Source organism: Ricinus communis, chromosome 10, assembly GCF_019578655.1.
Source record: "Ricinus communis isolate WT05 ecotype wild-type chromosome 10, ASM1957865v1, whole genome shotgun sequence".
Lineage (NCBI taxonomy): Eukaryota > Viridiplantae > Streptophyta > Magnoliopsida > Malpighiales > Euphorbiaceae > Ricinus > Ricinus communis.
The window spans coordinates 19,019,317-19,047,088 of record NC_063265.1 but is presented as its reverse complement, the minus strand read 5'-3'; the positions used below and the strand labels follow the sequence as shown (position 1 = coordinate 19,047,088).

The window sequence follows — 27,772 nt, the reverse complement described above, 5'->3', positions numbered from 1 at the left end:
AACCTAGTTAACATCAACGAAAAGCCAACATACTAACAAAAAGCAGTCCAGCTTGCATTTCAAGAGAAATTATATTGACCAAAGCTGAAAAAAGAAAAGACATAAAGCTGAAGCTACTAAACAGCCAAAAAGACTAACAGAGAACCAGATTTTTCATATTAATCTAACATAAGCAATCTTTAAGTAAAAAACATGACCCATCAATATCTTAAAAAACGCTAATATCACCGAGGCAGGAAACACATTTATCTATAAGATTGTCAACTCACCGAACATCAAAGTTAACAACCAAATAAGGCAGGCCAGCAGAAGCTAAAAATTCTTCGGTTCAGGCCCTATATCAAACTAATCAAAATTCATGATCATCCATATCAGACATCCATCCGCATCCTTATCAAGCTAATCAAAGCTCATGATCATCCAATTCAAACATCCATCTCACAACCAAAAGAACACTGAAAAGATCCTATCTAATTAAAACAAGGGGCAAGTAACATCGGTGAAACTTATAATATCCAAAGTTAAAAGCATAAGACTTTCCAGTACATTAAGCTCCATAATAAGAACTCAATTTTCAGCATAGTCAAAAACCCTCTTATTTCACTACACATTATCAACAACAAAAGAAACAAAAACCAATTAAAGTTATTGATCGAAAGAGTGATAATTCATACCAAAGATCATCCCTTTACTCAGAATCAGTAAGACCCAACTTCTCCGATTCAAGACGCTCCAGTGCTTTCTGGTGGGCCCAGGTCTCAATGGTCAGATCAGGCTTAGCATTCAACCCAACACCCAAAATAACAATGGTTAAAAAGCTCGTGATATAGCATGGAAGCTCCCAATCCTCCCATTTGCGAGATTGACCTGGTGCTGGTGGTGTTCGATTAAATAGGTATCCTTTGGGTTTTTCATCGTGGCCTGGAGATGTCCACCTGCTTGGTCCTGCTGCTGCGCCACCGCGCGTGCGGAGAGTGCTTGATAACCGCTGCCGGAGCATCGTAGACGCCGCCGTTAAGGGCTGTGGAACGGGCATGATTTTGTAAGAGTTATAAAAAGGAGTCTTACGGAGTGGGAGAGAGAGAGAAAGAGAGGGGTTGTGTTTTATTCGTTTAGGTGTTTGGCGAAGGAGTTGATTGGCGAAACAACGCCGTTTTGAGGGGGGGTTTTATTTTTTTCTTTAAACTGGATTTTTTTTTGACAGAGGGGTTTGTTCTTTTATTTGGGCAAGGATATACAAATTTTACATTTAATTGAAGTAAAATAAAAACTAAAGAAAACTCTTTCAAAGATATATTATTTATTAAGTTTTTTTTTCATAAGAATATTTAGACCTGTTTAGTTAAAATTCATAAAATGTATAAAATTTATTTATAATTTAAATTATATTCTTTAAATGAAATAAACATTAATTTACTATATTAAATATTAAATTTATCTAGAATTTGTTATAGTTAAACTAAATCCTAATAAATAAGTAGATTTTCTAAATAAATTTTATATTCGTAAATCAATATATTCTATTATAATAAAATATTTTTTTTATTTTTTTATTATTTTTATTTTATATTTCTTTCTTAAATAAAATAAATTATTTTATAAGTTTAACTAAACATATTATTAATATATCATTCATTAAAACATCAAACGTGCACTACTTGGAATACAATAAAGATAATTCATTACTCCAATTAATTTTAAATCATAAATATTTCTGTAAATAAAAAATGTTAAATCATAAATATAAATCATTGGTGAATTTATTTTCACCGAACACACATTACCAAGCATTTGTTACCAAATCACACTAACTAGTACACGTAAGAAGATAGGACAGAGTTAATTTGTCCACTAAAACTTATATATGGTGAAATATATTCAATTAATTTTTTTTAGTAAATAGCTATTTAAACTTATATTTAAGAGTCAAATATATATAATTTAAATTTTTTCACTAAATAGCCTTCTAAATTTATGTTTAAGGATAAAACACCAAATTTAATTTTTTAAAATAAGTATAATAAATTAGATTTTTAGGTTTTAATTGACCCAAAAATGATATTAGCTACTAATGTTGTTTTACTTTTTCTATTAAAAAAAATTAATTGAGTGTATTTGATTTTTAGATACAATTTTAGAAAGCTATTTGCTAAAAAAGTTTAGATTGAATGTATTTGAACCTTGAACTTAAATTTAAGGGTATTTACTGAAAAAATCTAAAATAGATGTATTTATCTTTGGACATAAGTTCATCGGAAAAAATTGACCCTTTTTCCTAAGAAGATATGAAAAATTTTGATCCATATTTTAAATAATTTAAAAATTAAATCAAGAGCGTATAAATAAAATGGTAATGTATTCTATTTAATAAAAATTTTGACTTCAGATTCTGAGTATGTAGTAGTATTAAAATTATTGAGATAATACTTTGTTAATCTTAAGGGTCATACCTAGTAGGAGCGGATGGAGCATTAAAATCTTGTGGGTAGAGGGCATATTATAAATTTTAAAAAATATATGAAATATAAATAATATTAGTAAAAAATATTTTTAAGAATTTTTTTGGAAGGTGAATTGAAAAAAACATAAGAAAATTATAGGCTAAAATTTAAAATATAAAAAAATATTAGCACAAAATCTTTCAGCAAAAAAAAGTTTGGAGGGGCGATGACCCCTCTTGTCCTTCTACGTTCGCCATTACTAACGGATATATTTTAAATTAACTCTAAATATATATATATAAAAAAATAATTTAATATCTATATGAAAATAAGAAATCCTTTAAAACTTTCAAATCTTAACTAAAGAAGGAAAAAGAAAATTTTGTTTATAAATTATTTTTCATTTATAGTCCATTCAGAAGCACAAATTTTCCTTAGCAATTCTAACATTGCTGTCCAAGTCCAGTATTTGATAATTGTTCTTTGAGAGGACAGAGGCAAAATTATTAGGTACCAACCAGCTTAATTATTACAAACATTGCTTCGTCTTTTTATGCAAATGAAACACTAAATTGCCCCATAGCTGCTGCAGGTCCGGAAATCTAAATATTTAGAAATTAGTAACCTTTCCTTTCATTTTGTTTCCAGATTCTTTGGCATAAGGCTTGAAACTACTCGAGGCTGCATGTTCGAATCCCAATCCTTGAGCCCTCAACCGCATTTCGATCCCTGCGCTAAGCTGATATGGACCCAGCAAGGGAACAGTGTCCAGTGTTTTATGAGAGCACTGACCACCAGGAATGCAGGCTTCAAATTGACTAGCAGAACTTCCATGCCTGAACCCTAGAAAAGAGCTTCGCGACTCTTGGTAGGAGCTGAATGGGCTAAACTCTCCATGCTGGAAACTGGAGAAGTTCGATGCTTGCGCAAGCTCTTTCCTTGCAGTTTCTTGTGCCCAAATCTCAAACTGGCTTCTCTGTTCTGGTGTTGCCAAGTTTCTAGGTACTATGTCAAGGTGACTGGCTATAGGCCTTTTCAGAGGCTGCTGCTGCTTCTGCATTGCGGAAAGCCTTGCCCTTTGCATTGCCAGCATTGCTGCTTGTTGCTGCAGGAATAATTGATGGGCCTTGAGGATGGATTCGACGTCATAACACCTCAAATCATAGTTGGTGATGGCTTGGTATCCATATTGCTTTATACATCCTACATCAAATGCAACTGCAGCTTCCTCTTCCGTTTCTGTATTAATTATTAGCAAAAATTTAAACTTACTTAGAAGGGAAATAAGTGGAATCAATACACAAGGTACATGGTTAATCTAAGCTGACCATATGATCCCAAGAAGCAGCCTCTAGTAGATCCTTTCTTTGCCAGCCATTTCCCTGTGGCACCATTCCTGTACTTGCAAAGCTTTCAGCCCACAACTATATATATAATGAGAGAGAATCAAGGATGGAAGGAGATTAGATTGATAAGCAGTACCTTACGACTCCACGAAACCTAGATTTGCCCCTCCCATAGCCATCGCTTGGCCTACAGAAGATATATATGCGTAAGAGATTAACTATATACTTACTACTCAAGTGTACGTGCAGGTACAAATATAATATAAGCACAAATGGAAGTCCTAAAACCCGTCGCCATTTGCAATAACAAATTGGCGACAGAAACCATCCGTTGATAAAGTGCTTCTTAGCCATCGATTTTCAGTCCGTGCCAACTTATGACAAACTTGGCGACGGATTCTCCATCGCTACATAACGTTGCTGTATAATGGTATAACGGCATGGTATTCAGCAACGGATTCTTTTTCTCAGTAATGTCCGCGCGAATAATTTTTCACTAAAGCAGCAAGAATCACTTACCAATGAAGTATTTATAACAAGTGCTGCTCTCTCACTAAGTTCTCGCTCATTTAACACTGAAACAAAAGTCTGTTGCTAAGTACAATAGTGACACATTAAGTAATTTTTAATAAAATTCATCTGGCGGAAATCCATCCATGATTCATAATTTCTTTGCTTTTATACGTGTTTTTTTGTGATAAAGCAAAATGCATAATAAAACAAGAATATTATAACGTAAAAATCTATTAAAAAACATTATATATTATAAAATAGTTATATAATATTATAAAAGTATATTTTAAAACATAAATTAAAAATAAAATATGTAATCTAATCTAAATATGCTGTCTGTGTCATGGAAGATGTTATCAAAATCAATGTGTTTAGTAATTTAATAGTATTTGGATACATATATAATTGATATATTTTCTTTTTCTTATTTAAGACTTCTCATTTTAAAAAATATACAATTGATATACTTGTTAATCAAGTATAAATGCATAACATTGGTTTTAAAGTTTAATAATCAAGTACATAATTGAGATATATGTTGATTATATATATATATATATATATATATATTTTTTTTTTTTGAGATTTAATTTTTTTAACATGTGTGTTTATATTTTGACATATAAATTTTTGTTTGGACATGTATATTTTTATTTTGACATGTATATTTATTTTTGACACATAATTTTTATTTTGACATATGTATTTATTTTTGACACATATAATTTTTGTTTTGATATGTATACTTATTTTTGACATATGAGATTTAAGCTTATATATAATTTTATAATTTTTTTATTAATTTATTTGATTAATAAATTATATTCCTAATTAAAACCCTAATTCTAATATTAAGGAATAATATTAGTTATTTTTTAATGTTATAGTAACTAATAGATTAGTTTTCTAATTAGATAATAATTTTTCTATCTTAAGGAGTAACATATTAATTATATTTTAACACTATATTAATTAATATGTTAGTTTTCTAATTAGATAATAATTATAATTCTAGAGAATAATATTTAAATTATATTTTTAGTATTATATTAATTAATAAATTAATTTTTAATTATATAATACTCTTAACCCTAAAAAATAGCAACATTAATTATATTAATAGTATAAATTTATTTAATACTGAAATAAATTAATAAATATCTTAAAATAATTTGTATATTATTGTACTAATAAATCTTAAGATATTGTAAAATTAAGAAGGATATTTATAAATATTTAATTTATTATTATTTTTAAAAATAGATAAATATTGAATATTAAAGATTTTATTAATTTTTATTTATAAATTTAATTTTATAATTAATAATAATAATAATGACTATACAACAAGGTAAACGACTAGTATTAATTAATAATAGAAAAAATAATAATAAATAAATCATTGGCATGAATACTCATTTACCTTCCAGTCATTCGTTCCATCCTCTCCAATCTCTTGCAATAATTAATGATTAATCTGCTAAAATCAATACTGAAGTTCCATTCAGAAAGTGAAAGACTCATAATAATAATAATAATAACTCAATTGGTAACAAATAAAATAAAAAAATTATTATTTACGGAAATAAAAGTTTAATTAGATGATAATAAATCATAAACATTATGAATCATGTAAGATAAATGAATAATATTTATCAATACCCTTTGTTTTGAATATGGAGCTAAGTAATATGTAATATCCCATCTAGCTAGCACAAAATGAGCTTCTTAGTATTGAAGGGTAAAAGTCAAGGTTTCAACTCAACTGGCACAATTAATAGTAGAGACTATAATTTTATAATTTATATATAAATTTATTTTGTTTAATAAAATAAGAAGAGTTCTTCTCAAAAATAAAAAGAAAATAAGAAGACAACAATTGGCCCTTTAGCTAAAATGTAACTTAGCCATTCCTGATACTCAATAAAGATGAGAGAGTATCACAAATGTTCTTTCTGCTTTTGTTTTTTCATGAAAAAATCATCTCAGTGTCCTCAATTGGTAGAAAAGAGTTCATTCAAACAGATGATCATAAATTAAACAAGAATGAAATAAAGTTAAATGTGAATTATATAATAAAAGGAGAATTCTTTTCAATAATCAACAATGTTAACTTCGATCGATCGCTTGTTATAATTATATTTATTTTTCTAAAAAAGTATTTATCCATATTTTTTATTTTTATGTCAATCTCGTTAACTGTAAAAAAGGATTCATTTAACAAAAATTCAATATGTCACCAAAAAAATGCCAATAAAATTGAATGAGACATGTATAATTATAAAAAATAAAACTATTTTCTTCTTATTAGTTCGTAGTTAATTAATATTTTCCAAATTTAGCGATTCATATAACTGTATAACCAGCCACGTATTATAATTATAACTCCTATCTTCTCCTGTTATATAGTGTTAAGATTTTTCATAAAAAATAAATCTTCTAACTTTATAATCGGACACGCGCGATAATGATAGTTATTATATTTTTTTAAACTATTCTAAAATTGGCGCGCTTCTTTACATCGTGACAAACAAAGTTATCCTAAACATATTTAAAAACTATATAATAATTCTTTTTACGACTAACCTACATAATTGTATAACGGTTTGTAATATGTATAAAATATTTAAAATAGATATTATTACATATATAGTTACTAATATGATTTTAAAATAAAGAATAAAACAACATTGAAATCAACAATTCACCACAAATCTACTAAATCTAACTTAGCTTCTATTCTTTGAAAACAAAAGAATTTAGCTTCTATTAGTTTCAAGAAACTCTAGACCAAAAGAAAATTTATGTCTGATTGTGAGACTGAAATTATTATATATATATATAACATAACTATAAAAGAAATTAACTTGATAATAACCAAAGATAAATCACAAACTGAAAACGGAATGAGCAATCATCTTCACTGATATGAAAAACCCACATGCATAAGAAAATCAATTTTCAGAAAAAAAATAATCAGTACATAAACTGTGGATGCAATCAATCTCAAATTAAGTATAACACTACCTTGATTGAAGCAAACATGACTATTACCTATTATTGCTGAATGGTTTTCTTGCCAGATCCTTGTGGTTCTGTACCTAATGCACCAAGTTAAAGGCACTCAAAATTCCAACTATTCTATTCTTTTCTTAAAGAAATAGTACTTGTTATTAATCTTCAGAAACAGGCAATAAAATTAGGATTCATACCTATTCAATGAGAGAAATGAAAAGGGGAAAAGAAAAAAGTTGGTACAAATGAAATGGTAACAGTGAAATTGCAGGGAGGAAAAAAGAGAGAGTTAAAGTATGAACAATTTTAGAGAAGGGTTATATATTATACCTCATGAGTTTGTCGTCTATGCCAACTAAACGAGACACTTGCACAACTATCTTGCTTTCTTCTTTTTTTTTTTTTTTTTTTTCTTTCTTTTGAAGAATTGTTAATAAATTTGTTAACAAATAAAACGAAGTAATGGGTGCAATTTGAAAATTGTGCCAGGAAACCTGAGGCATCTTTGGACATTTTGCAATGGCAGGATCATAACTTTTTTCCAGAATCTAAATAAAGTTACTGCTAATAGATTACAATTATAAAGGCACTTGGACTGTACTGCCTTATTTGTTCAATTTGTATTAAATTCTTGATGCTACTTTTTCCATGTGAAGGATTTGCGAGGTCAAACTACCTTAGATTTTCTATTAAAATTTCATAATTTCCTTCAACCAACCTTTTACATTTACAGCCAACACACCTGCTATGTATATACACTCTTCCACTTGCAAACTCACATATCACTTTTCTTATCAAATAATATGAAATAAATAAATTGCGTTCGACACGGTGGCTTAATTTTATTTTAATATCTTTTATGTGTCTATTTTATAAGAAATTATAAAATATAAACTAAATTTACATACAATATTTATATTTTAAGCATTTTATATAAAAAAAAGTTTTAATATATAAATTACATATTATGACTTTTTTATATAGATTTTACGAAAGTCTTATACATATTTATTAAATAATACATAAAAAAATTTAAAAAATTATGTCATTATAAATTACGACGCTACAAAATTTACTAATTTTTAGGACAGACTCGGATGCCCGCTTTGCACAAAAAATTTCTAGGCTTAGGCACAATCGAACAAGAAAAGCTGCAAGAGGATATGTGATTTCTGAAACTGAACCCCTAGTCTCGAATGAAATTGCCAAAATGTGCCAATGAATCATACAAAAGGTTTTCACTTAGACCAAACAACTAAGGAAGGGGCACTAGAATGATTAATGCATTTTCCATGGGTCTGTGAAGGACCTCATCCCTTCAATTTATCATCCATTAATTTTTTCTAAACCGGAAATGAACAAACACTGAATTGGTCACTATTTTTCTGTAACATTGTTTTCGTGGAGAGATGAGTTTATTTCTACTAACTTCCCTTCATAAAAAAGGTATGCAGCAGTTACAAAAAAATTGATATCCTTCTTTTTATTACCAATAGCTTGACGAGGTTGACCCATGCATTATGAAAAAATCTGATTTTTTTTTTAATTAATACGTAGAATTTATTTGACAAATTTAGAATGCATCGGTTAAAACATTTACATGTAATAAAATATTATCTCAAAAGTTTCAATATAGCTAGATATCCAAAATTTAAACTCTAAAACTTAGTTAAACTAACAAAAGAAAAAAAAAACTTATTGTATTATCTATATGCCCTTGAGTGAATAACCTGAATTTTACCAATGGAGACAAATGTAGTTTTAAGAGAAAAAGCTAATATAATTCTAAGCTTACAGTACATGTGCATCAGATTCTGCTCCACGCATTATGCATTTGCCCAACATACATGTAACAAGCATAAAATCTTGCTTATTTGAAAATTTTCTAAACGCTGGAAGAAGGATTTGGGTTGATATACAAGCTGGTTCAAAATTTGAAAGCAGCAGCATGATACATTAAACATTGAATGATGAACAGAAGTTCCTTAGAACTCTCTGTAATGCATTGCAAAGTGCCCTTCGTTCATTCTTTCAGGTTAGACAGGAATGTGAGACACAGTGTTGGCAAAACTGCTTGTACAAATTTAGATACAAGGGAAGGTAGCCGTCTATCTTCGTTTAACCTCAGCTCAAAAGGGTATTTTTCTTTTCTTCTATAAGCTAAAGTCATCAGAATGAATTGTCAACTTCTCCAGTTAAAACTTGTCATGGATGATCACAACAGTGTCCAGAGAGTACCAACATGGATTCTTCTCCCTTGTATATCTTTTTCAGCTCTTTCTTAAAACCAAGAAACTTCCATGTCCTTTTTTTGCCTCAAATCCAAAACCAATGATATCCCTGTGCCAGTATTTAATTCCTCAGCAGGTCGCCATTCCCTTGTTCCTTGTTTTGATAGCTAAAGTTTTAAAAAGCTTCTGCGTCAATCTGTGAGGAGGAAGAAGAATAAGTGGTACATTGAAGAATAAGCTGATGTTCAAACCTACCAACTTGTATATTTCTGCTTCAACTTTCACTGTCTCATGAGTATAAGAGATTCTCCATGACGTAGCCAAAAAATGAATCAACTAAGGTAAGGTTGGTAAAAACAAGGATGTTACTCTGGTTTGTGAAATAAGGTTACATATTCATCTTATCACCTCCATTTAAGATATAACTTACTTTGTTCTTCAACAGATCTTAAAATACCATAGCCCTCTTTCATTCTCTAGAAGAATAAGCAAACTTTGTCTGACTAAAAATCACCAAAAATTACCAGTAGTCACCACAAGAACAAATTCCCTCAGCAATATGATGGAACCGGTTTTTATCCCTCAGACACACCTCTCTTCCATAAACCTTTGATATAAATTTAGCGAAATTGTGACAATCAACACAGATTCGGAGATTTTTTATCACTCGGATTGGGACTTTCTCAGGAGCAGCAATGAGTCCAAAAGCCAAAGCCAGTTTCTCACTGTGACCTAGCAGTATTTTCTCCTTTTGCTCCTCATCCACATCATATAAAACACAGCTCAAATCAGGGACATATCCAGATTCTTTCAACTTGACTGACAATTCCCTAACCTTCCAAAATACCTCTTCCCTCCTTGGATGGGAGCGGTCACTTGCATGAAAAGTATGCAGGGTCTTGTCAAGTTCAATCCAACTTCTTCCTGGCTCCTTTATCACAGCCTTATCCATCATCAACTCCCTTAATTTTCTCACATCTTCCCATCTCCCTGCAGCAGCATACAAATTAGAAAGTATTACATAATTTCCAGCATTGTCAGGCTCTATTTCTACTAGTCGTTGACCTACAAGTGCTCCAATAATAATATTTGAGTGAACTCTACATGCACCTAAAAGTGAACCCCAAATGGCAGCAGTTGGTTCAAAAGGCATCTCTTTTATAAATTCAAAGGCCTCCTCTATTCGGCCAGCACGTCCAAGCAAGTCAACAATGCATCCATAATGCTCCATCTCTGCCTCAACACCATTATACCCTTTCAACATCTCATCAAATATTTCCAATCCTTTATCTTCAAATCCTCCGTGGCTGCAGCCAGATAGAACAGCCAAAATGGTTACACTGTCAGGTTTAACTTTATTTTCAGTTCTCATAAGTTTGAAGAGCTCAACAACCTCTCTTCCCATTCCATGTTTACCATACCCCACAAGCATTGCATTCCATGAAATAACAGTTCGCTCAGGCATGCTATCAAAAATCCTTCTTGCATAATTAAGGCTTCCACACTTTGAGTACATATCAATCATAGAATTTTGAAGAACTACATAAAAGGGCAATTCACGTCTAAGAACGTGGCTGTGAACTTGTTTTCCATGATCTAATGCAGCAAGTCCAGACAACGAGGTTAAAACACTAGCATAAGTAACACAGTTTGAACTCAATCCCTCTCTTTCCAACCGCCGAAATAGTTCTAATGCCTCTTCATCAAGACCTAATTGGGCATAGCCTGAAATTATTGCAGTACAAGAAACAACATCCCTCTCTGGTAGGCTCTCAAAAACCATTCGCGCTTCAAGAATTCTGCCAGCTTTAGCATACATGTCAAGAAGTGAACTCCCAACAAATATATGGGAGTCATAATTACACTTAATTATGAGAGAGTGAATCTGCCTTCCCAGCTCAGACCCAGAAGCATCTGTACAAGAAGTTAATACAGTAGCCAGAGTGAACTCATTTGGCTCTATATCTGCACAAATTGATCCTGAATCAGTATTATAATGCATGAAAAGAATTGTATAATTAAACTTGCTCATCTAACTACCATTATTAATTTGGCTTTGAAACCTATGACTTGGAATGAGATTTTCTTGTAATTGCCATCATAACTTAAATACGAAAAATTTCGTTCCTATATTCCTCTAACATTTCCAATTCGATAATATTAGAAATCTATAATAGCCTTCTCATAAACAAATAAATACCTGATCTCAACATCCGCACAAAAAGATGCAATGTTTCAAAGGCAAACCCTCTCCGAGAATAACCTGAAATCATGGCGGTCCAAGAAACCACATTTCTTTCAGACATTTCATCAAACACATGTCTTGCATCCATCAACAAGTCACACTTTGTGTAAAAAACTATCAACCGAGTTCTGAGATAAACAGATGGAAGATAATAGGTTTTAATGATGTGGGCATGGACCCTTTGGCCTTCTCTAATGGCCTTATTGTTGACACACTCATTTAGTAGAGTGTTGTAGCCGTCAAATTTCATTTCAAGACCTTGACATGCCATTTCAAACAAAGCCTCTTGAAGGCGGCCTTGGCTGCATAGTGAGTTTAAAGTTCGTTGGTTTGGCGGGACGGAGGAGAGATAGAATTGGCGGGTATATGGGTTAAGAGTGGGATCGCATGCCCTTTTGAAAAGATGCGCAAAGAAGTTAACTTTGCATAATAATTTCATGTCCTGCTTTCTAAATGTTTTAACCTGCAATTTGACAACTAACTAAACATATTTAAGTCAAAAACAGAATTTATTAAAACTCATGTTTATAGAATTCGTCCTCGAACGAGTATCAGCACATGTTCAGAAAAACACACCCACATTGTATATATAGATATATAAATTTTAAAATTCAATTAGTGATAATAATTATAAAATTTATTTCTATAATTTAGTTTTATATAAATAATTAAAAAATATATATAAACTCATCCACTATCGAATTGTAAAATAATATATGAAACTAATAAAGTAATTAAAATAATATTAAGATTGTCTATAATTAAAAAATAAATTTTATAATAGTAGAATACTATAATAGTATTTTAGTAAATTCTCATATAAAACTAATCAGTTATTTAAAATAATAATTGATTATCTATAATTAAAAAATAAACCTTATAATAATAAAATATCATAATAATACTCTAGCAAAATACGACAAATTAATTTTTATCTAATACAACACACTTTTTTTAATATAATAGAATTAGAATATTAATTGAAGTATAATCAGGTTTTGCGTCCATAATAAATCACTAGCAGAGCTAAGTATCCACAAAGAAGAAAAATCAGTCATTGCACATCTCGAAAAATCCTGTTTTTACTTTTCATACAACAATTCTTCAAATAATCATGTACTGATGCTTGTCAAATATTTATCTGAAAAATCCGAAATTTGACACCATCAAAGTAAAAGTTCCTCCCATGGTTTCCCTGACTAATTCATTGTTTGTACAAACCAGAATGGAAATTGGACAAAGAAATGTTGTTTACAGTCCAAGGCCTGAAATCCAGAGGATTATCCCATTGCTCTTTCTGATTCTCAGTATCAGACCATCTCATATTTACATTCTCAATCTCGAAGCCTTCAATGTGTTCCATGATGATCCCAGCTGCACTGTGATTAACTAAACCCTGGCAACCAGGTCTGTAGTCTATCAATCCACCTTCATAATTCGTCCACCTTCGGTAAGTGAGATTCACATTTATGAATCTCAGGTTGCTTAACAAGCCATTTTTAGAACCTGATAAGAAGACTCCATTTTCAGAAGTTGCTGTTATGTTAACAAAAAGTAAGTTAGAAATAGAGCCCTCTTTTGCACTCCAGTCCCGCGGGCAGGTTGTCACATAAATAGGCTCTGCTCTTCCCCACCATGATTGATGATAGTATCGTGTGGTAATGTTTATGTTTGAGAAAGTGATGTCACTCACATTTCCTGCACAAGTTTAACAATCAGGCAAAGTTTTGCAATTGCTGGAAAGATAATTCTCGAAGAAGTCCAAAGTGGAGCTTTCATCGGTTAATAGAAAGCTGTCCTGAATCCACAAAATAGGAGTACCAAAGAGCAGGGTAGAATCAGTATCTATTGAACATTAACAAAGCTGAATGAGTCTACTCAGAATCAAAATCCCCAGATTGAGCCAAATATCCAAAATATGCTAGTCTCTCAATATTTTCATACACAGCATTGACAAGACATCAGAAATGAAAGATGTCACTCCGCTCATAACTGAAAACCCCCAACACCAAGGATAAATATAAACCACATAGAATCAAATTTCCAAGCAAGTCCATAATATGGAGCTCAGGTTCCCATATTTAGATTATTAGGGCATCAGCTGTTCAGCCAATAGCTGCTGAATATGCAGCCAATCAGCATATTGTTCTGTTCCTTGAAAATCATTAGTTCTTACATAACCATTTTAAATATTTTTTTTGTTGTTCAGAACAAATGATCAGCTGTGAAACTCTCCCAAATCCTAAGAAATCTAGTAAGAATATATTCCATTTCAATTTCTTTAAAGAATGAAATCTGTGTATAAGGACTTCAATCCAAAAAAAAATTCAATTTTTTGTTTCTAAAATTTCCTTTGAAATCATATTTTGACTGTTTCCCTAAGCCAATCACTAATAACTAATAACATAAGTTTTGAAGCATTCTGGAATTTATTTGAAAAAGTCATTTCCCATGGAAGAAAGAAAATGCTACCTCCATCACGTATCTGCAGTCCAAGACCTCTGTGAGAATCAACTATAGTGATATTGTCAAACACCAGATTCTTGAAATCAAACCAACTGGCACTTCCAAACTTGATTGCTGAAGATTTTGTTCGAATCCAAGAGTCTGTTGCAGTCAAGTTATAAAGGGGGCCAGTATATGTCTTAGGGCATATGGCATCATCTCCTGTATCAATACGGCATCTTGTAATGGCTGTATTATTTGAATCTTCTATATCTACCCCATCATTGTTAGGCGTATTAAAATCACCATATATGGAAACATCATGGATTGATGTGTTCTGGCATCGAACTATGTGCAAGCTGCAACAATGCAATATCAGACATCCTACAGGAACTAGGACATAATACTAAAAACAAAAAGATGACTGGAAAACAATAACTGACCAGTAATTAAATTCAATTCAGTTAATTTGTCTTCCTATCAGGTAAATGAAGCACTAGTTTTTTTTTTTTTAATACCATTTGACTGGTTAAATAGGGCTTCAAAGTGCACCCACCATTCACGACCTTACAATTATAAGACTTAAAATTGATGACTTGATCTGTCCAATTCAATAATTTAAACACTGTCACCTATCCGATTCCTATGCATTCTGAAAGATTAAATATATTTAGTCCCTTTATTATCAAGGAATACATGAAGCATCAAACCATTTTTCTTCTATTTCATAAAGGGTTTTAATACTAATTTGTCTCTTTTTTTCAGCTTTTCAATAGCTTCTTTGTTAACTTCCCCGTCAATGGTTTATAAAAGTGGTAGCAGCATTGGAGGGACATACACTCGCAAGCACAATTTAGCAGATACCAAATGACAGCTTTTGTTTCCTCTACTAGATAAGCAATAGGAAGTAAAAAAATCTTACTTTTACACATGCATAAAGAGAGCTAAAACACCAGATTTCAATACTGTATTTGACTTCACATAGCAGTTTTTCCAATAAAAAATGGTCAAAGAATGAGGCCGACATAAAGAAGAGTTGTGGGTTAAATGTCTAAGCGCAGCTATTTTGAGTGGAAAAGCTGAAAAAGTAAAGAGGTGCTCCCAAACTTCCCTTCTTATGATCCCTCTTTTCCTTGATTCTTCAGTCCACCTCTTAATTATGTTAGGTTCTCAATTATGTTATATGTGTCAAATGTAAGCAGTGCACTCGAGCAATATCATCATTCAGAAAAGGAATAAATTATTAAATAATGGCATATTGCGCAGTTCCTTGGAAGACTAGGCAATATCATTTTTCTCTTGAAAATCAAGTAACACAAAAAGATAACAAGAGAGAAGAAGATTAAAAATTGAAAGAGAAATGGCAAAGGCATTATTTTCCTACAGGTCCTGACATGGTGGTCCCTTCCCATCCATTCATAAGTTGGCAGTGGCAAATTGCCATCCATATCCTGACAGGCTGGCCTCCCCCAGTAAGTGGGACTAGCCAACATCCGTTTGTGGGTCCATTATCAGTTTAGGAGCCGTGTCACTCTCTCTCTCTCTCTCTCTCTCTCTCTCTCTCTATTCTCTACGGATAAGCTAATTGAGAAATAATTTTCCAGTAGAAGAATTGAAACTAGAACATAACCAACAATCAAGAAACTAGCATGTGAGGATTCAAATTCGATCCAAACATGTTCAAATTAGATGAATGGGAGTTTATCATCTTTAAAGAGAGACCATAAAAAATAAATGAAAATAAAAAGATGCAGAACGTACCACCAATAAGCAGGTTCCGTCAAAGAAACATTGGAAACACGAACATTAGTACATCCAATGAAACCAACGAGTCTAGGTCTACATTCATCGCCCAAACAAGCCCCAGTCTGATTCCAACTCACCATAACATTCTTGACTTCACTAAATCTTTTCACAAACTTCGATCCTTGACCATCCACCGCGCCACCACCAGTTATCCCTACATCACTTGCATTTTCTGCCAACACAACATACCATCTGCTGAACTCTTTCGGATAATCCTCCATCCTTGTGCCTCCCAATAAAGTGGCGCCCTTCTGAATCTCTAGAACAACTTTGGATTTCAGATGGATTGTCGCGGTTAGATACTTGCCTGGCGGGAATTTGACGTGGCAGGTTGTGGTCGGAGGACAAGCGTCAATTGTGGATTGGATGGGTACAGTGTCGTAATCATGGCCGTTGCCGGTGGCGCCGAAATCGGTGACGGAGAGAGTGATGGTTTGGCGAGGGAGTTGAATGGTTGAAGGCAGTAATGAGGTGTCAGGATGTGATTGGATGAGAGATATTTGAATTAGGACAGTGATTAAGTGGATAATCAGTAAAGTTGTCATTTGAGCTTATTTGCTCTTCTTTCAGTCGTTTAGGCAAATTTGTGATTGTTGACTAATATATAAAGAGAGAGAGAGATCACCAATGGCTGCAAGTAATTGACAGAGCTTATTCAATTGGGGAAATTGAATTATTCTTTTAAAATTACATGAATTTTCAAATTAGAAGTTATTCTTTTTCCCAGTAATATAAAATGCATAGATAAATTAAATCAATTAAATTAGTGTCCATTTCTTTAAATTTTACATTGGACTAATCGTAATAATGATAAAAATTAAGAAAGGGAGATGCTCTGTTGCAAGAAATAGCAGAGGAAAAAGAAGAATGAGATCCATAATAGTTAAAAGGGATGGAAAATTCATGAATGATTCTGAGTTTGTGGTACAAATATGAATCCACCAATCATCTACCACCATTGAAGCACTTTTGGATTGAATTGACTCTCAAAAGGTAGTATATAATATATATTATATGGAAGTAAATTATATATATATATAGGAGAACAAGTATAAATAAGAATAACAATGACATATTGAGCTTTTCTCATCTCTAGTTGAGAAAATGCAGGGTCGGGTTTCCAACCCACTCTTCCCGATATGAATGTTGAGGTGGCGGTGGCAGTGGCACTCCCCTCTAGCTGCTGCTACTGCTGCTGCTGCTGCTGCTAATCGCTAATATTTTCATTTATATACATTGATCGATTAATATTACTACTGGAGCTTCCTCTTCATGCTGTGTCTAGGCTCATAGCTCCATTTTCAATTGATTCGAGTGCAGAGATGCTGCGCATGCCACAATCACAAATTTGCAGTTAGCCTCAGTGCCTCTAAAAACAATACCAATTGAACTACAGTTTCTTTTCTCTGTTCATTTTCTGTATCATTTTTCACATCCAAGCAAGATTTCATGTCAAGATCTGGTCATCTCATTTATGATAGCATTGCAGTTTTTACATTTCATCTCATATCTGATAACAAGAATTTTATATAATAAGATTATATGTTGCACTTTGAAAATTCTTATTCCATTCCATTAGTAAGATTTAAGGATGAGAAAGGAGAGATTTGTTAGTAACAGCTAGAAAATTTTGAGGGGGAATCGCAATGATTGCAGTCTACCTGAATTTGCCGAGGAATCATAACTCAAAAGGGAATTCTCAGGAGTAATAAAGTTATAGCTGTCTTCTTCTCTTCCCCAAACTGGCTGATGAACTGCATCACAATGCCATTGCTGTTGATAATGTTGTCTGTTCCCACTAACTTGGACTTCTGGCCACGCCAGAGGCATAACCATGCTGGAGAAACTACTGTCCATTAGAGATCCACTCTGCAAGTTTAAAAGGGCAATTGGACGTATCAGCAATAATGATATCATCGATGAAAACTAGCTAATCTGCTTTAAGGAATTACAAAAAGATAGAGCCCACTATGTGATCCAAAAATTAGTGATTAGAGCTGCCATAAAACCATACTTGAAATCATTCATTCGCACCAGTTGGTTGTAGTGAATTAGTAATCAATAAGCAACAATTACATAGCCATGGTATGGCATGCAGTATGCTTCTTTTAGTTTCTTTTCTTCTTTTTCCTCTTCCTTTTTGGTTTTTTTGAGCCTTGCATGGCACAATATAATTGAACATAACAGAGTAGTGCATAATTTAGTCACTTGATCTATAGCTAAGGGGCCTTAGAGAGCACAAACCATCATCTCAGGATGACTCCAACAAATTAAGGCACAAATCAACATCTAGGATGACTCCAACTAATTAAGGCATTGATTATAGTAATCAAATGAAAGGCGTGGCCCATATCAGGTAAACTGCTTTGCACAAACAAACAGAAGGAAATTTCCTTTTGCAAACCAGATAGGAATCTCTAGCAACCATGCTACAATTACAGAAAAATTGTCACCCGCTGATACAATCAAGTAAACTTGAACTTCTGTCCACAAATGGCCAAATAATAATAAAGCAGATTTTAGATATTAAAAGTGTTTCAATAGATGCAACAGAGATCCCTCTAGGGATTAAGCACAAACAACTCTAAGCTTTACATGAACAAGAGAAACAAAAAAAAGAGAGTAAAAACAAGAATATTCCCCTAGTATGTGGCGAATAATATAACCGCACTATTCTAATACACTTACTTCTGCAGCCAATATGCTGTCGAGATTGAAATCAATTCTTGGATTAATTGCCGCAAGTCTCATTGATAAGAACTGAAACCAAAGAAACATTTCACCAAGATAAGATTGCAACATAGATGATAGAAGATGCTTGTTTCTTTTTACAGGAGTACACAATTATCACCCATTATTCACATATCCCTAACAGACTCCCTACCTCCCCTACTTTTAAAATAAATCTGAAACTTGCCTAAAATTTATAAGAATTGTTAATTATTTCCACAAAAATTAATGCTTTGGATATTCTAGTCTGACCTCCACTTGGCGTTGTAATGATTGTACATGATTGATGATCTCATCCAGCACCAATGCTGTTCCAGAAATCTGCATGGGAAAATTTCTCAATTAATTACCTTATAACACAGAAGTATGAGTAATGTTAAAGTCGATATTCAAAAGTTCCCTTTAAGAGGACATGAGAGCTTTCTTAATTATTTACACCAAGTAAGACAAGATAAACTTTGTAGGTATAAAGGTCTCTTTATTGAAGATGATATAATGAGCCAGCTGCCTAATATGACAAAGGATTCATTTTTGGGTTTTAATATTTGATGTGAAAAGCAGTATCGTTCAAGATGTCTTGGTAAGTAGGCAAGGCATGATATCACAGGTAATCCAAATTTAAGAACTGCCAAACATGGGACTTCAATTGTGTGCATGCATAGACTAACATGCTAACAGCCTTGAACTGGAGTAACTTTCATGACATAAGTTTGTTTGAATTTGGCATGATGAAGTGCACAAACAAGCAACAGAATTGCCATAATCAAAACTTCAAGAACTTTACTGATAGGAACCACAAACGGCTCTTATATATGTTTACGCGAATGCAGATTATTACATGAATATTTCTGATTAAAGGTGCCTGTTTGTACTTCCCTAGGTGGGCAGTGATTCAAGAACTCCCATGGTAGGAACCACAAAGGGCTCTTATATATTGTTTATTCTAGCAAGGCTGTTTCTACTCGTGCACTGCAATTTACACAACTTCAGATGGCCACCAAACTAATTTAAAACCTCAAATTCAGTTAGCAGACTGCTGTTGTGTACAGGTTCAACCGATCATGTAAATGCATATTGGAAGCAGATTGGTAGCCCGTAAGCAATCATACCACTGTCATGCTTCTAAAATTTCAGAATACTAAATGATTTGTGGTCCTGAAAGAGAAAAACATTAGTTAATGATTTTTAAATTTCTGGTCCTCGTTGGAGTCACTTTGTACAGACAAAATAATAAATAAGAAGGATACGAGTCTGGACATGTATCTGCTTGTGTAAAATGCCTTGCTATAATGAGCCAAAAGGACGTTTTGCGAAGACATGTATCAGACTTGTGTTTTCACTGGATCTTATTAATCTGCTAATCAACTATCACATCCTGCTCTTTGCAGTTAGGTCCAGGAATTTGGAATATGAATCTGTTTCAATGGGTCTTATTTTCTTAACCTTTTTTCATCATCAGCAAAGATGGATGCCAAACTTGCAATAGAAGTTGGTACCACTCACCTTTCCAATAAAAATCAAAACTTTTCCCGTCTTTGAATGGGACCCCAAACATCTGATCTAACACAGACAGGATAACAAGTGCTTCAAGGCACATCCAGCTAGCGTTTCCACAAATAAATTTGATGGGATTGATTAGCCCATGAAGGGTATTCTTGTCATTTTGCAGAAACTAGGCTGAATTTCAAGCTTCTAATATTTATTCTATCAAAGAATTTCCAGTCCAATATATGTCATCTTGAAGAGAACTCAACTGCCAAATATCAATCCGGTAACTCCACGAGAAACTATGTTTTCAACTATCAAGGCACATCTAAAAACCGTTTTCGCATGGGTTGAAAGCAATACCATTGCTCAATCTCAAAATCACCAGAGTAAATATCCAGCTCTAGTAAACTTTGAAGGACAAAACTAACCTCAAAAGGACCCTTAGGCAAAGTTTCCCCACAAAAGAAGAAAAGAACACTGCAGCAAATATAATGAAATTACGAGACTGCCACCGAGACTCAGCTCTTAACACTTTTCTTGGTAGAAAAGCAAGTGCCACTTTTCCTTTTCTTTTTTTCCCCTTTTTTCAGTGGAAAAAGGTGACAATGACAGAACCGTTAATTAAACCCACATATTCCAAACATATAATTGCAACTTTTTAATGATAAAATAATTTTAGACAGGTTGATAGATGTCCTCCTAAATAATTTAACCTATCTTAAAAATAAAAGCAATCTAATTCCAATGATTAATTAATCAATCAGATTACCTAAATAACAACTAACTAACCTTGTTGCAGCCTGGGACCAGTTCTTGAAGTAGTTTCATCCTTGCATTAATCTTCTCTCTCCTCGCCTAAAATCAAAAAAGAAAAACCCCCAAACTCTTCAAGTCAAAATCGGTTTAGAAATTGAACAATTAGAGGAGTTAATTAAGCTATTATCAAGTTGTTGATTAAGCTATAAGAAGATCATTACTCTCTCTGCTAAGCTATGGCTATCAGTGGCTTGACCACGACGAGCTCGAACATGAACATAAGGAAGCTTCGCTGCCTCTTCACAATTCTCATTAGCACAATTTTTACTCTTCTTTGTTGACCCTTTACCCTATAATGATACATCCAATTGAGAATATTAAATTAGTAACTAATTTAAAATGAAGTTGAAAACTTTTTGAAATACTTAAAAAAACCCTAATTTTATTTTACATTTATACCTTCTTTTCTCTCTCTTTCCTCTTCACCGGCCTCTGATTCTCGACCGTCGGATGATCAGAAACCAACGGTTGAGATTCAGCTTCAGCGGGTTCACTTTTAACAACTTTCTCGAGATTCGCACTTGAATTAGACGGTACGGAGCTCGTCTCCGGAGAGTTATTGCTGTTCAAATTCTCGCCAGCAAACACTGAAAATCTAGCGGCGCGTTCTATGAGAGCAGTGTTAGTAGGGAATGTTAGATTGGCATCGTTGAAATGAGGAGGAGGATTCGGGTCGATACCGGGTCGGGTTTTGAGTGTGGAATCGGGTGAGTGGAGAAGCTCCACAGCTTGATTAGGTGGTAATTCGAGAAGGGCAGTGAAGGAATTAGCATTTTCCGGCGGGACAGTGATCAAGTGATGGATATCTTCACCGAATTGAAGAGAATCCAGTCCTGTTTCTTCGGGTATATGAACTCTATGACTGGATCTAGCACCAGGTCCAGCGAGTGCCTCCATTAATGACCAATTTGAGTCAAACCCAAAGTGTTGAAATAGTGAAAAAATTTTAAGCTGAGTTTTGTTTGTTTTGAAGAAAACCAAAAAGGGTTCGCTTGAAGTGAAATGGACAACTTAGTAAGAAGCTTTGAAGAGATTGAATGCCAGTCGATGATTCTTCTTCCTGCTGTTGCTGTTGTTGCTTGCTTTCCTTTGCTCTGCTTTCCGAGTGAGTAATGGTTTATTAGAGCGTTTGTTTTGTGTCTATAAAAAATAATTACTTATCAAGCATCAGCCATTTGAAGTATAAAGAAAGCAACGTCTATGTATTTTGTGTGTGGGGTGGTAGATGTTTAATTAGACAGGGATGGATTTTTCTTTTTTTCTTTTTTCTTTTATAGAGAGAGAGAGAGAGAGAGAGGAAGAAAGGAGAGCTTGTCTTGCTATGTACAGTTCGTATTTGTACAGTTTGTTGAGATGAAAAGGAAAAGGTCGATCTGTGGGGCCCACCCTATAAAATTATTTACGGAGAATCAACCCAAGGTCAAAAAAGTGAAAACGTAAGATAGTTAATATACTTTTTCAATAAATAATAAATATTATTAAATAAGTTGTTTGACAAAAGATAACATTGGCTCAAACTTACATTGAATCGACCCTTTTAATAAATTAAAAATAAACTATGGAGTTTAGTCGTTCCAATAGCAGTCGGATGGTTTTTTTTTTTTTAATTTAAATTTTAAATATATTTAAAATTTTGATATTTATAACAGTTATTACCGAAAATGTTTAAATTATTCCAAATCACCTTATTAAGTTACATATTTTATAAATTATTATTAATTATCTATAATTATATATTTAATTATTAAAATATTATCTAAAGTAATACAATATAATATTATTAATTTAATGAGTTTAGTTTTATAATAAATAATATAATAAAATTTAGATTTTACTGCATTTTAGTTATTATATTTAGATTTTTCTAATTTTACAATTTATTTTAAAATTTATTTACAATTTTAACCGATTGATAAGAGCATTTGAAGTTGACTGGCTTATTTTTATATAATATGATAGAAACAAACATTAATATTAGGGATCTATATGATACATCATTTGTCAGATGATTTAACCATAGTTTTAGTAAAAATTTAAACTTATACATCAAACATTAATAAAATTATATTTCCTAATATATTTGTTTAAAAGTTCTCTTAATTTGGATTAGAAAGAAATAATCCACTTGATTAGGCTTTATAAAATGACAAATGACGTATAAACAGTTAAATAACGTCAATATGGTGTTTATATCATGTTTTATAAAATGATACTAATTAATTTGGAATGGCCAGTTAATCGATCAAAATTGTTAGAATGTTTGTGTTATTGGATAAATCTACCAAAATTAAAAGGACTAAATATAATAGTCAAAATTTTATAAGGCTTGAATATTTTATATCAATAGATTGAAATAGTATAAAAGACTATATTAAAAACTTCTATTTATACAATAAATAGTTTCATACTAATAAATGAAATTATTGAATATGATATATATACGTTATTTTAATTTTATAAAGAAAATAATAAGGAATGAATCTTTTATTTAATTTTTATAGTTTTAATTGTTCAAAATTTTTAAATTAAATATTTTTAGAGGACATAAAGGAAATGATTAAATTAATCTATTTATTTATATAAATAAAATTGTTGATAAAAAGCTTAAAATTGGAAACTTTTTGTAAGCTATTAGCAAGATCACTAAATACTTTATTAGAGAGTAAAAGGCTATTAGTACCTCTCCAACAGGGATACAAATTCCTTGCAATAAATAAACAACAAAACACAGAATTTTGAAAGACTTGTTTCTAGAAATTGGCACCAAAAACTGAGTTAGAAATCGAATCTCAAATTAGTAAAACTAATTTTAAATTTGGAATAAGGTTCAATTTGCCCCTTGAACTTATCAGAAAAGATCAAATTCATCCTTTTGACCTTTTTGGATGAATTTAGCACATAACTTTCTATATTGGCTCAAATAATCCCTAATTTAGACAATTAGGAGAGAGTGTTTTACAATCTCCATAGAAAGTGCGTGAATTGTGTAAAATAATAATTTTGACTAATAATTAATGGTAATAATAATAAGATAGTGTTTTATAGTTTCTGATTTCCTTTTCATCTTCTTCCAATATTCTTTTTAATTAATAGCAAAATCAATCCTAAAATCATCAACATCTATTGCCATCTCCTCCTCAAAATTACCATAATATTTCTAGTAAAAAAGCATCACTATTTCCTTCCTCTACACTATCAAAAATGAGAAGGAGTAAAGAGAAGAGGTAAATGGATATTGGTTACAGTGATTGATGTAGCGAGTTTAGTGGCGATGGGATTAGTGAGATGACGAGAGAGGGATACGAAGCAACCAACGACATGATTAGTTGTTGTGGAGTTTTTTTGGTTGGTTTGATTCAACATATTCTTTTAAATTGATTCTTTGGTTTAATTTATGAGGTTGTTTGGGTCTTGTTCTAATTGTTGTTGATGTTGTTTTTGATGTAGCAGAAAGGTGTTAGGCGTTAATGGTGAGAGTGACGCAACTGGTGGTTGTTTGCTAAATCTTATTGTTGATATTTTTATAATATTTGAATTTCTAGCGGGTTCAATATAAACTGATATCAGTTATTTTTTTATTTACTTATAGCTAAATGATAAAAATAATATTTTATTATTATTTTAATTATTTAAATGAGAGTGATTTACACGCACGCAATTATAGAAAAAAAATGGCTTAAATGATATAATCTAGTAAAGTTTTGGGTTAATCTGAACAAAAAAGGTTAAAATGAGTGATTTAATCTTTTCATAGAAGTTTGAGGGGCAATTTGAACCTTATTCCTTTATAATTAAACATCAATCATTAAAGATTCCTCGTTAAAATATAATCCCAAAAATTAATAAAGTATAATCTCAAATTATTCGATCTCAAGATTAGCACAGACATCAATCGTTGGAGATCCCTCATTAAAATCGAGTAGTGCTGCAGTTGCAGAAGGAGAGAGGCGATACTACTGCCGGTGGCTGGAGAATGACAACGTTGTTGCAAGGTGCTCATGCAAGAGTCATGAAACCACTGAAAATTCTACTTCTAGATGATGCAGCCACTGCTCTGAATACAGTAACAAATTCAAACACAATTCTATAAATGCAGAAATAATAATACTTTCTTGAAATGTTATATTTCATTAAAACAAAAATGGTAAATTTTTCTTTATATGGATGAATAGCGTATAAAATACTAGAACTTATTTGTATTAAAAAATTTGTTCTGTTTAGTTAAAATCTAAAAAAAAAATTATAAATTTAAAGTTTACATATTCTAATTGAATTTAAAGTTAATTAGAATTTTACATTGTCAAATTTATAGAATTAGTTATCATTAAATTAAATGCAAATAAAGTGAATAAAATTTTTAAATAAATTTTATATACACAAGTAAATATATTTTATAATATTAAGATATATGTTTTTAATTTTAATATCTTTTAACTTTTTTTCTCGTGTCTTTTTTTTTAAATAAAATAGATTTTTAATAAATTTCAACTAAATACAACATAAATAAATTTGACACATTGTGAATTGAGAAAAACTCACATTTAAAACTCAAATATAAAAATTTAAATAATAATTTTGCATTTCAAAGTGAAAAAAAATAAACTTAAGTCTTTACATTATTAGAAAGGCATGAAATTAACCACTGCCTAGAGAAACAAATATTATTAAGCAACATTACATTATTAAAAAGGCATCAAATTAACCATTGCCTAGAGAAACAAGTATTATTAAGCAACACTGCGTAAAACCTACTTAACACAATCATGTTGATTGGTTATAGATCTAGTCTACATCAGATCAGATATTGATTCTATCAATTTTATTTAAAACTTTTTCTTATAAATTGATTTATTTTTTATTTATTTAAACAATATAATCCTTATTATTAATAATTAAGCTGATTTATTTTTTATTTAGATAATTTTATCTTTATTATTAATAATTAATTTCATATAATTAATTTTTTATAAATTATAATAAATATTATTATTTTGAAATTATATGTAATAGTTAAATAATTATGATATTTATAATTATAATATTTAAAATTAGATTTTTTATTATTGGAGTTAAAACTTTAATTTCGTAATAAAATTATTTTTATAAATATTTTTAATAATAAATATAATTATATAAAATATAATTAATTATAATATTTTTTATTATAAGCTATTTTATTAACTTATATTTTAAAAATAATATTATAGAATAAATTATATTTAAATATAACTTATATTTTTAATAGTCATCTATCGGATTAACAGCACAACTAATGAAATTTTATTAAACTATTTAGTTTACCGGTTACCAATTAAGGGTCACCAACTATTAACTATATCGATGAACCACCCATAAAATAAATACTCTAGATTTTTTTATCTTTTTTTGCACCCATAGAATCAGCTAAAACAAAACACACCCAATTCATAAAATCATTGAAATTAAAGAACCCATAGAGCAAATAAAATAATAGATTAGCCAAACAGAAATTAAATGAAAAGTAGGATATGTTATCTCCGGTTTCGACTTTTGCTTTCTGCTCCTCCACTCTCTCTCTCTCTCTCTCTCTCTCTCTATGCTTCTGCTTCTAGAGCGATGCCTATGGCTCGGCTTTTTACTGTTCGCTTTGAAATCTTTGATAATGATGGTTGTTTAAGCTTATCTTTGGTTTTATTTTTTCTTGAATTTATTTTGAACGGATTCGATTTGAGCTTCTATATTTGGTGCTACGCATGTTGCTGTGATCGTTGATATTGTTATGCATAGTCTCAAAATTTTGTTCAGAAGTTTCTCTGTGTGTTTATCCATTTTCAGTTTTTCTAGGAACGAAGGGAAATGGAAAACGAAGAAGAAGAGGATGGACGAGAAAAGGAAAGAAGACACGTCAAAACCTTTTTAATTTATTGTAAAAATACATAAAAAATTTATAATAAAAAAAATGACATAACAAATCAATTTTATTTACTAACAAATAAATTAGTGAGTTAATAAAAAATTTGTTATATTTAAATGTACAAATATATAATAGAATTTATCCATATGATATTTTTAATGGTCACATCATTAAATCTAAAATAAACTATTTTAACTGATTCATAATTGTTATTCTTTTAGTAAGCGTAATCGACGTTACATATTTTTTTATTATCTTAAAATTTTAAAAATTATCATAAAAAAATATTTCAAGATAAAATAAAAAAAAAATACTTATTTTAAAAATTTAAAGCAATTGGATAAAATTATTAAAAGAATACAAAATTTATGACTTAATTTATAATTAAACTGTAATTTTATTAAATTATTTTTAACTTCAAAATCACAATTTAGTAAAATATTATATAGTAGGTCAGATAAAAAATTGAAACGTTATGTATCATTACTTTATTTATATTAACTGAAATTTTAAATTGATCAAAACTAGTTGAAAATATTAAAATAGGGTATTGACAATTAGTCAAAATGACTCCAAATGGTAAACATGCTTTTTTGACCATTTGGCCTAATTGTAGCCATATTATCTTCACTAATAACTAATTACTTTGAAAAGAAACGTTATTTCATATAGAAACAATATTATTAACTTAATTTCTATATATGTATAGTTTCCTTTTACTCAAATAAAAGATAGATTCAATTTTCCGGATCTCATAAAAAGGCAAGTCCTTCTCACCCCATAAGTAACTCTTAAAATATTTC

The 27,772-nt window shown here is 31.1% G+C and overlaps 5 protein-coding genes across 11 annotated transcripts; all 5 read right to left on the bottom strand.

Moving 5' to 3' along the window:
* Positions 1 to 491: 491 nt before the first annotated feature.
* On the bottom strand, positions 492 to 1,121 carry LOC8278977. Its single transcript, XM_002526705.4, has one exon. It carries the CDS (start codon positions 1,034 to 1,036, stop codon positions 689 to 691), a length of 348 nt encoding a protein of 115 aa, XP_002526751.1. The 5' UTR covers positions 1,037 to 1,121; the 3' UTR covers positions 492 to 688.
* A 1,698-nt stretch (positions 1,122 to 2,819) lies between these two features.
* LOC8278978 (AP2-like ethylene-responsive transcription factor BBM) lies at positions 2,820 to 8,062 on the bottom strand. Of its 6 annotated transcripts, none has more exons than XM_048369900.1 (6): positions 7,646 to 8,062; positions 7,355 to 7,401; positions 5,724 to 5,792; positions 3,924 to 3,974; positions 3,770 to 3,837; positions 2,820 to 3,680 (listed from the first exon to the last, which is right to left on the bottom strand). In XM_048369900.1, the coding sequence occupies exons 1-6, from the start codon at positions 7,826 to 7,828 to the stop codon at positions 3,052 to 3,054; spliced, it is 1,047 nt and encodes a 348-aa protein (XP_048225857.1). In that variant the 5' UTR covers positions 7,829 to 8,062; the 3' UTR covers positions 2,820 to 3,051. The 6 variants fall into 6 exon arrangements, with proteins under 6 accessions (XP_048225857.1, XP_048225858.1, XP_002526752.2 ...); XM_048369901.1 differs by having other exon boundaries at positions 5,724 to 5,780; XM_002526706.3 differs by having other exon boundaries at positions 5,724 to 5,777.
* Positions 8,063 to 8,999: 937 nt separating this feature from the next.
* LOC107261848 (putative pentatricopeptide repeat-containing protein At3g13770, mitochondrial) lies at positions 9,000 to 12,324 on the bottom strand. Its single transcript, XM_015723899.3, has 2 exons — positions 11,747 to 12,324; positions 9,000 to 11,511 (listed from the first exon to the last, which is right to left on the bottom strand). Exons 1-2 carry the CDS (start codon positions 12,228 to 12,230, stop codon positions 10,067 to 10,069), a joined length of 1,929 nt encoding a protein of 642 aa, XP_015579385.2. The 5' UTR covers positions 12,231 to 12,324; the 3' UTR covers positions 9,000 to 10,066.
* A 498-nt stretch (positions 12,325 to 12,822) lies between these two features.
* LOC8278979 (exo-poly-alpha-D-galacturonosidase) lies at positions 12,823 to 16,687 on the bottom strand. The gene is made up of 3 exons (XM_015723913.3): positions 15,998 to 16,687; positions 14,264 to 14,595; positions 12,823 to 13,489 (listed from the first exon to the last, which is right to left on the bottom strand). The coding sequence occupies exons 1-3, from the start codon at positions 16,585 to 16,587 to the stop codon at positions 12,996 to 12,998; spliced, it is 1,416 nt and encodes a 471-aa protein (XP_015579399.1). The 5' UTR covers positions 16,588 to 16,687; the 3' UTR covers positions 12,823 to 12,995.
* Positions 16,688 to 16,890: 203 nt separating this feature from the next.
* Positions 16,891 to 22,397, bottom strand: LOC8278980 (transcription factor bHLH48). Of its 2 annotated transcripts, XM_048380313.1 has the most exons (7): positions 21,476 to 22,391; positions 21,238 to 21,366; positions 21,050 to 21,115; positions 19,025 to 19,093; positions 18,731 to 18,802; positions 17,704 to 17,911; positions 16,891 to 17,367 (listed from the first exon to the last, which is right to left on the bottom strand). In XM_048380313.1, exons 1-7 carry the CDS (start codon positions 21,971 to 21,973, stop codon positions 17,330 to 17,332), a joined length of 1,080 nt encoding a protein of 359 aa, XP_048236270.1. In that variant the 5' UTR covers positions 21,974 to 22,391; the 3' UTR covers positions 16,891 to 17,329. The 2 variants fall into 2 exon arrangements, with proteins under 2 accessions (XP_048236270.1, XP_048236271.1); XM_048380314.1 differs by lacking the exons at positions 16,891 to 17,367; positions 17,704 to 17,911; positions 18,731 to 18,802; positions 19,025 to 19,093 and adding an exon at positions 19,527 to 19,927 and having other exon boundaries at positions 21,476 to 22,397.
* Between the last annotated feature and the right edge of the window lie 5,375 nt (positions 22,398 to 27,772).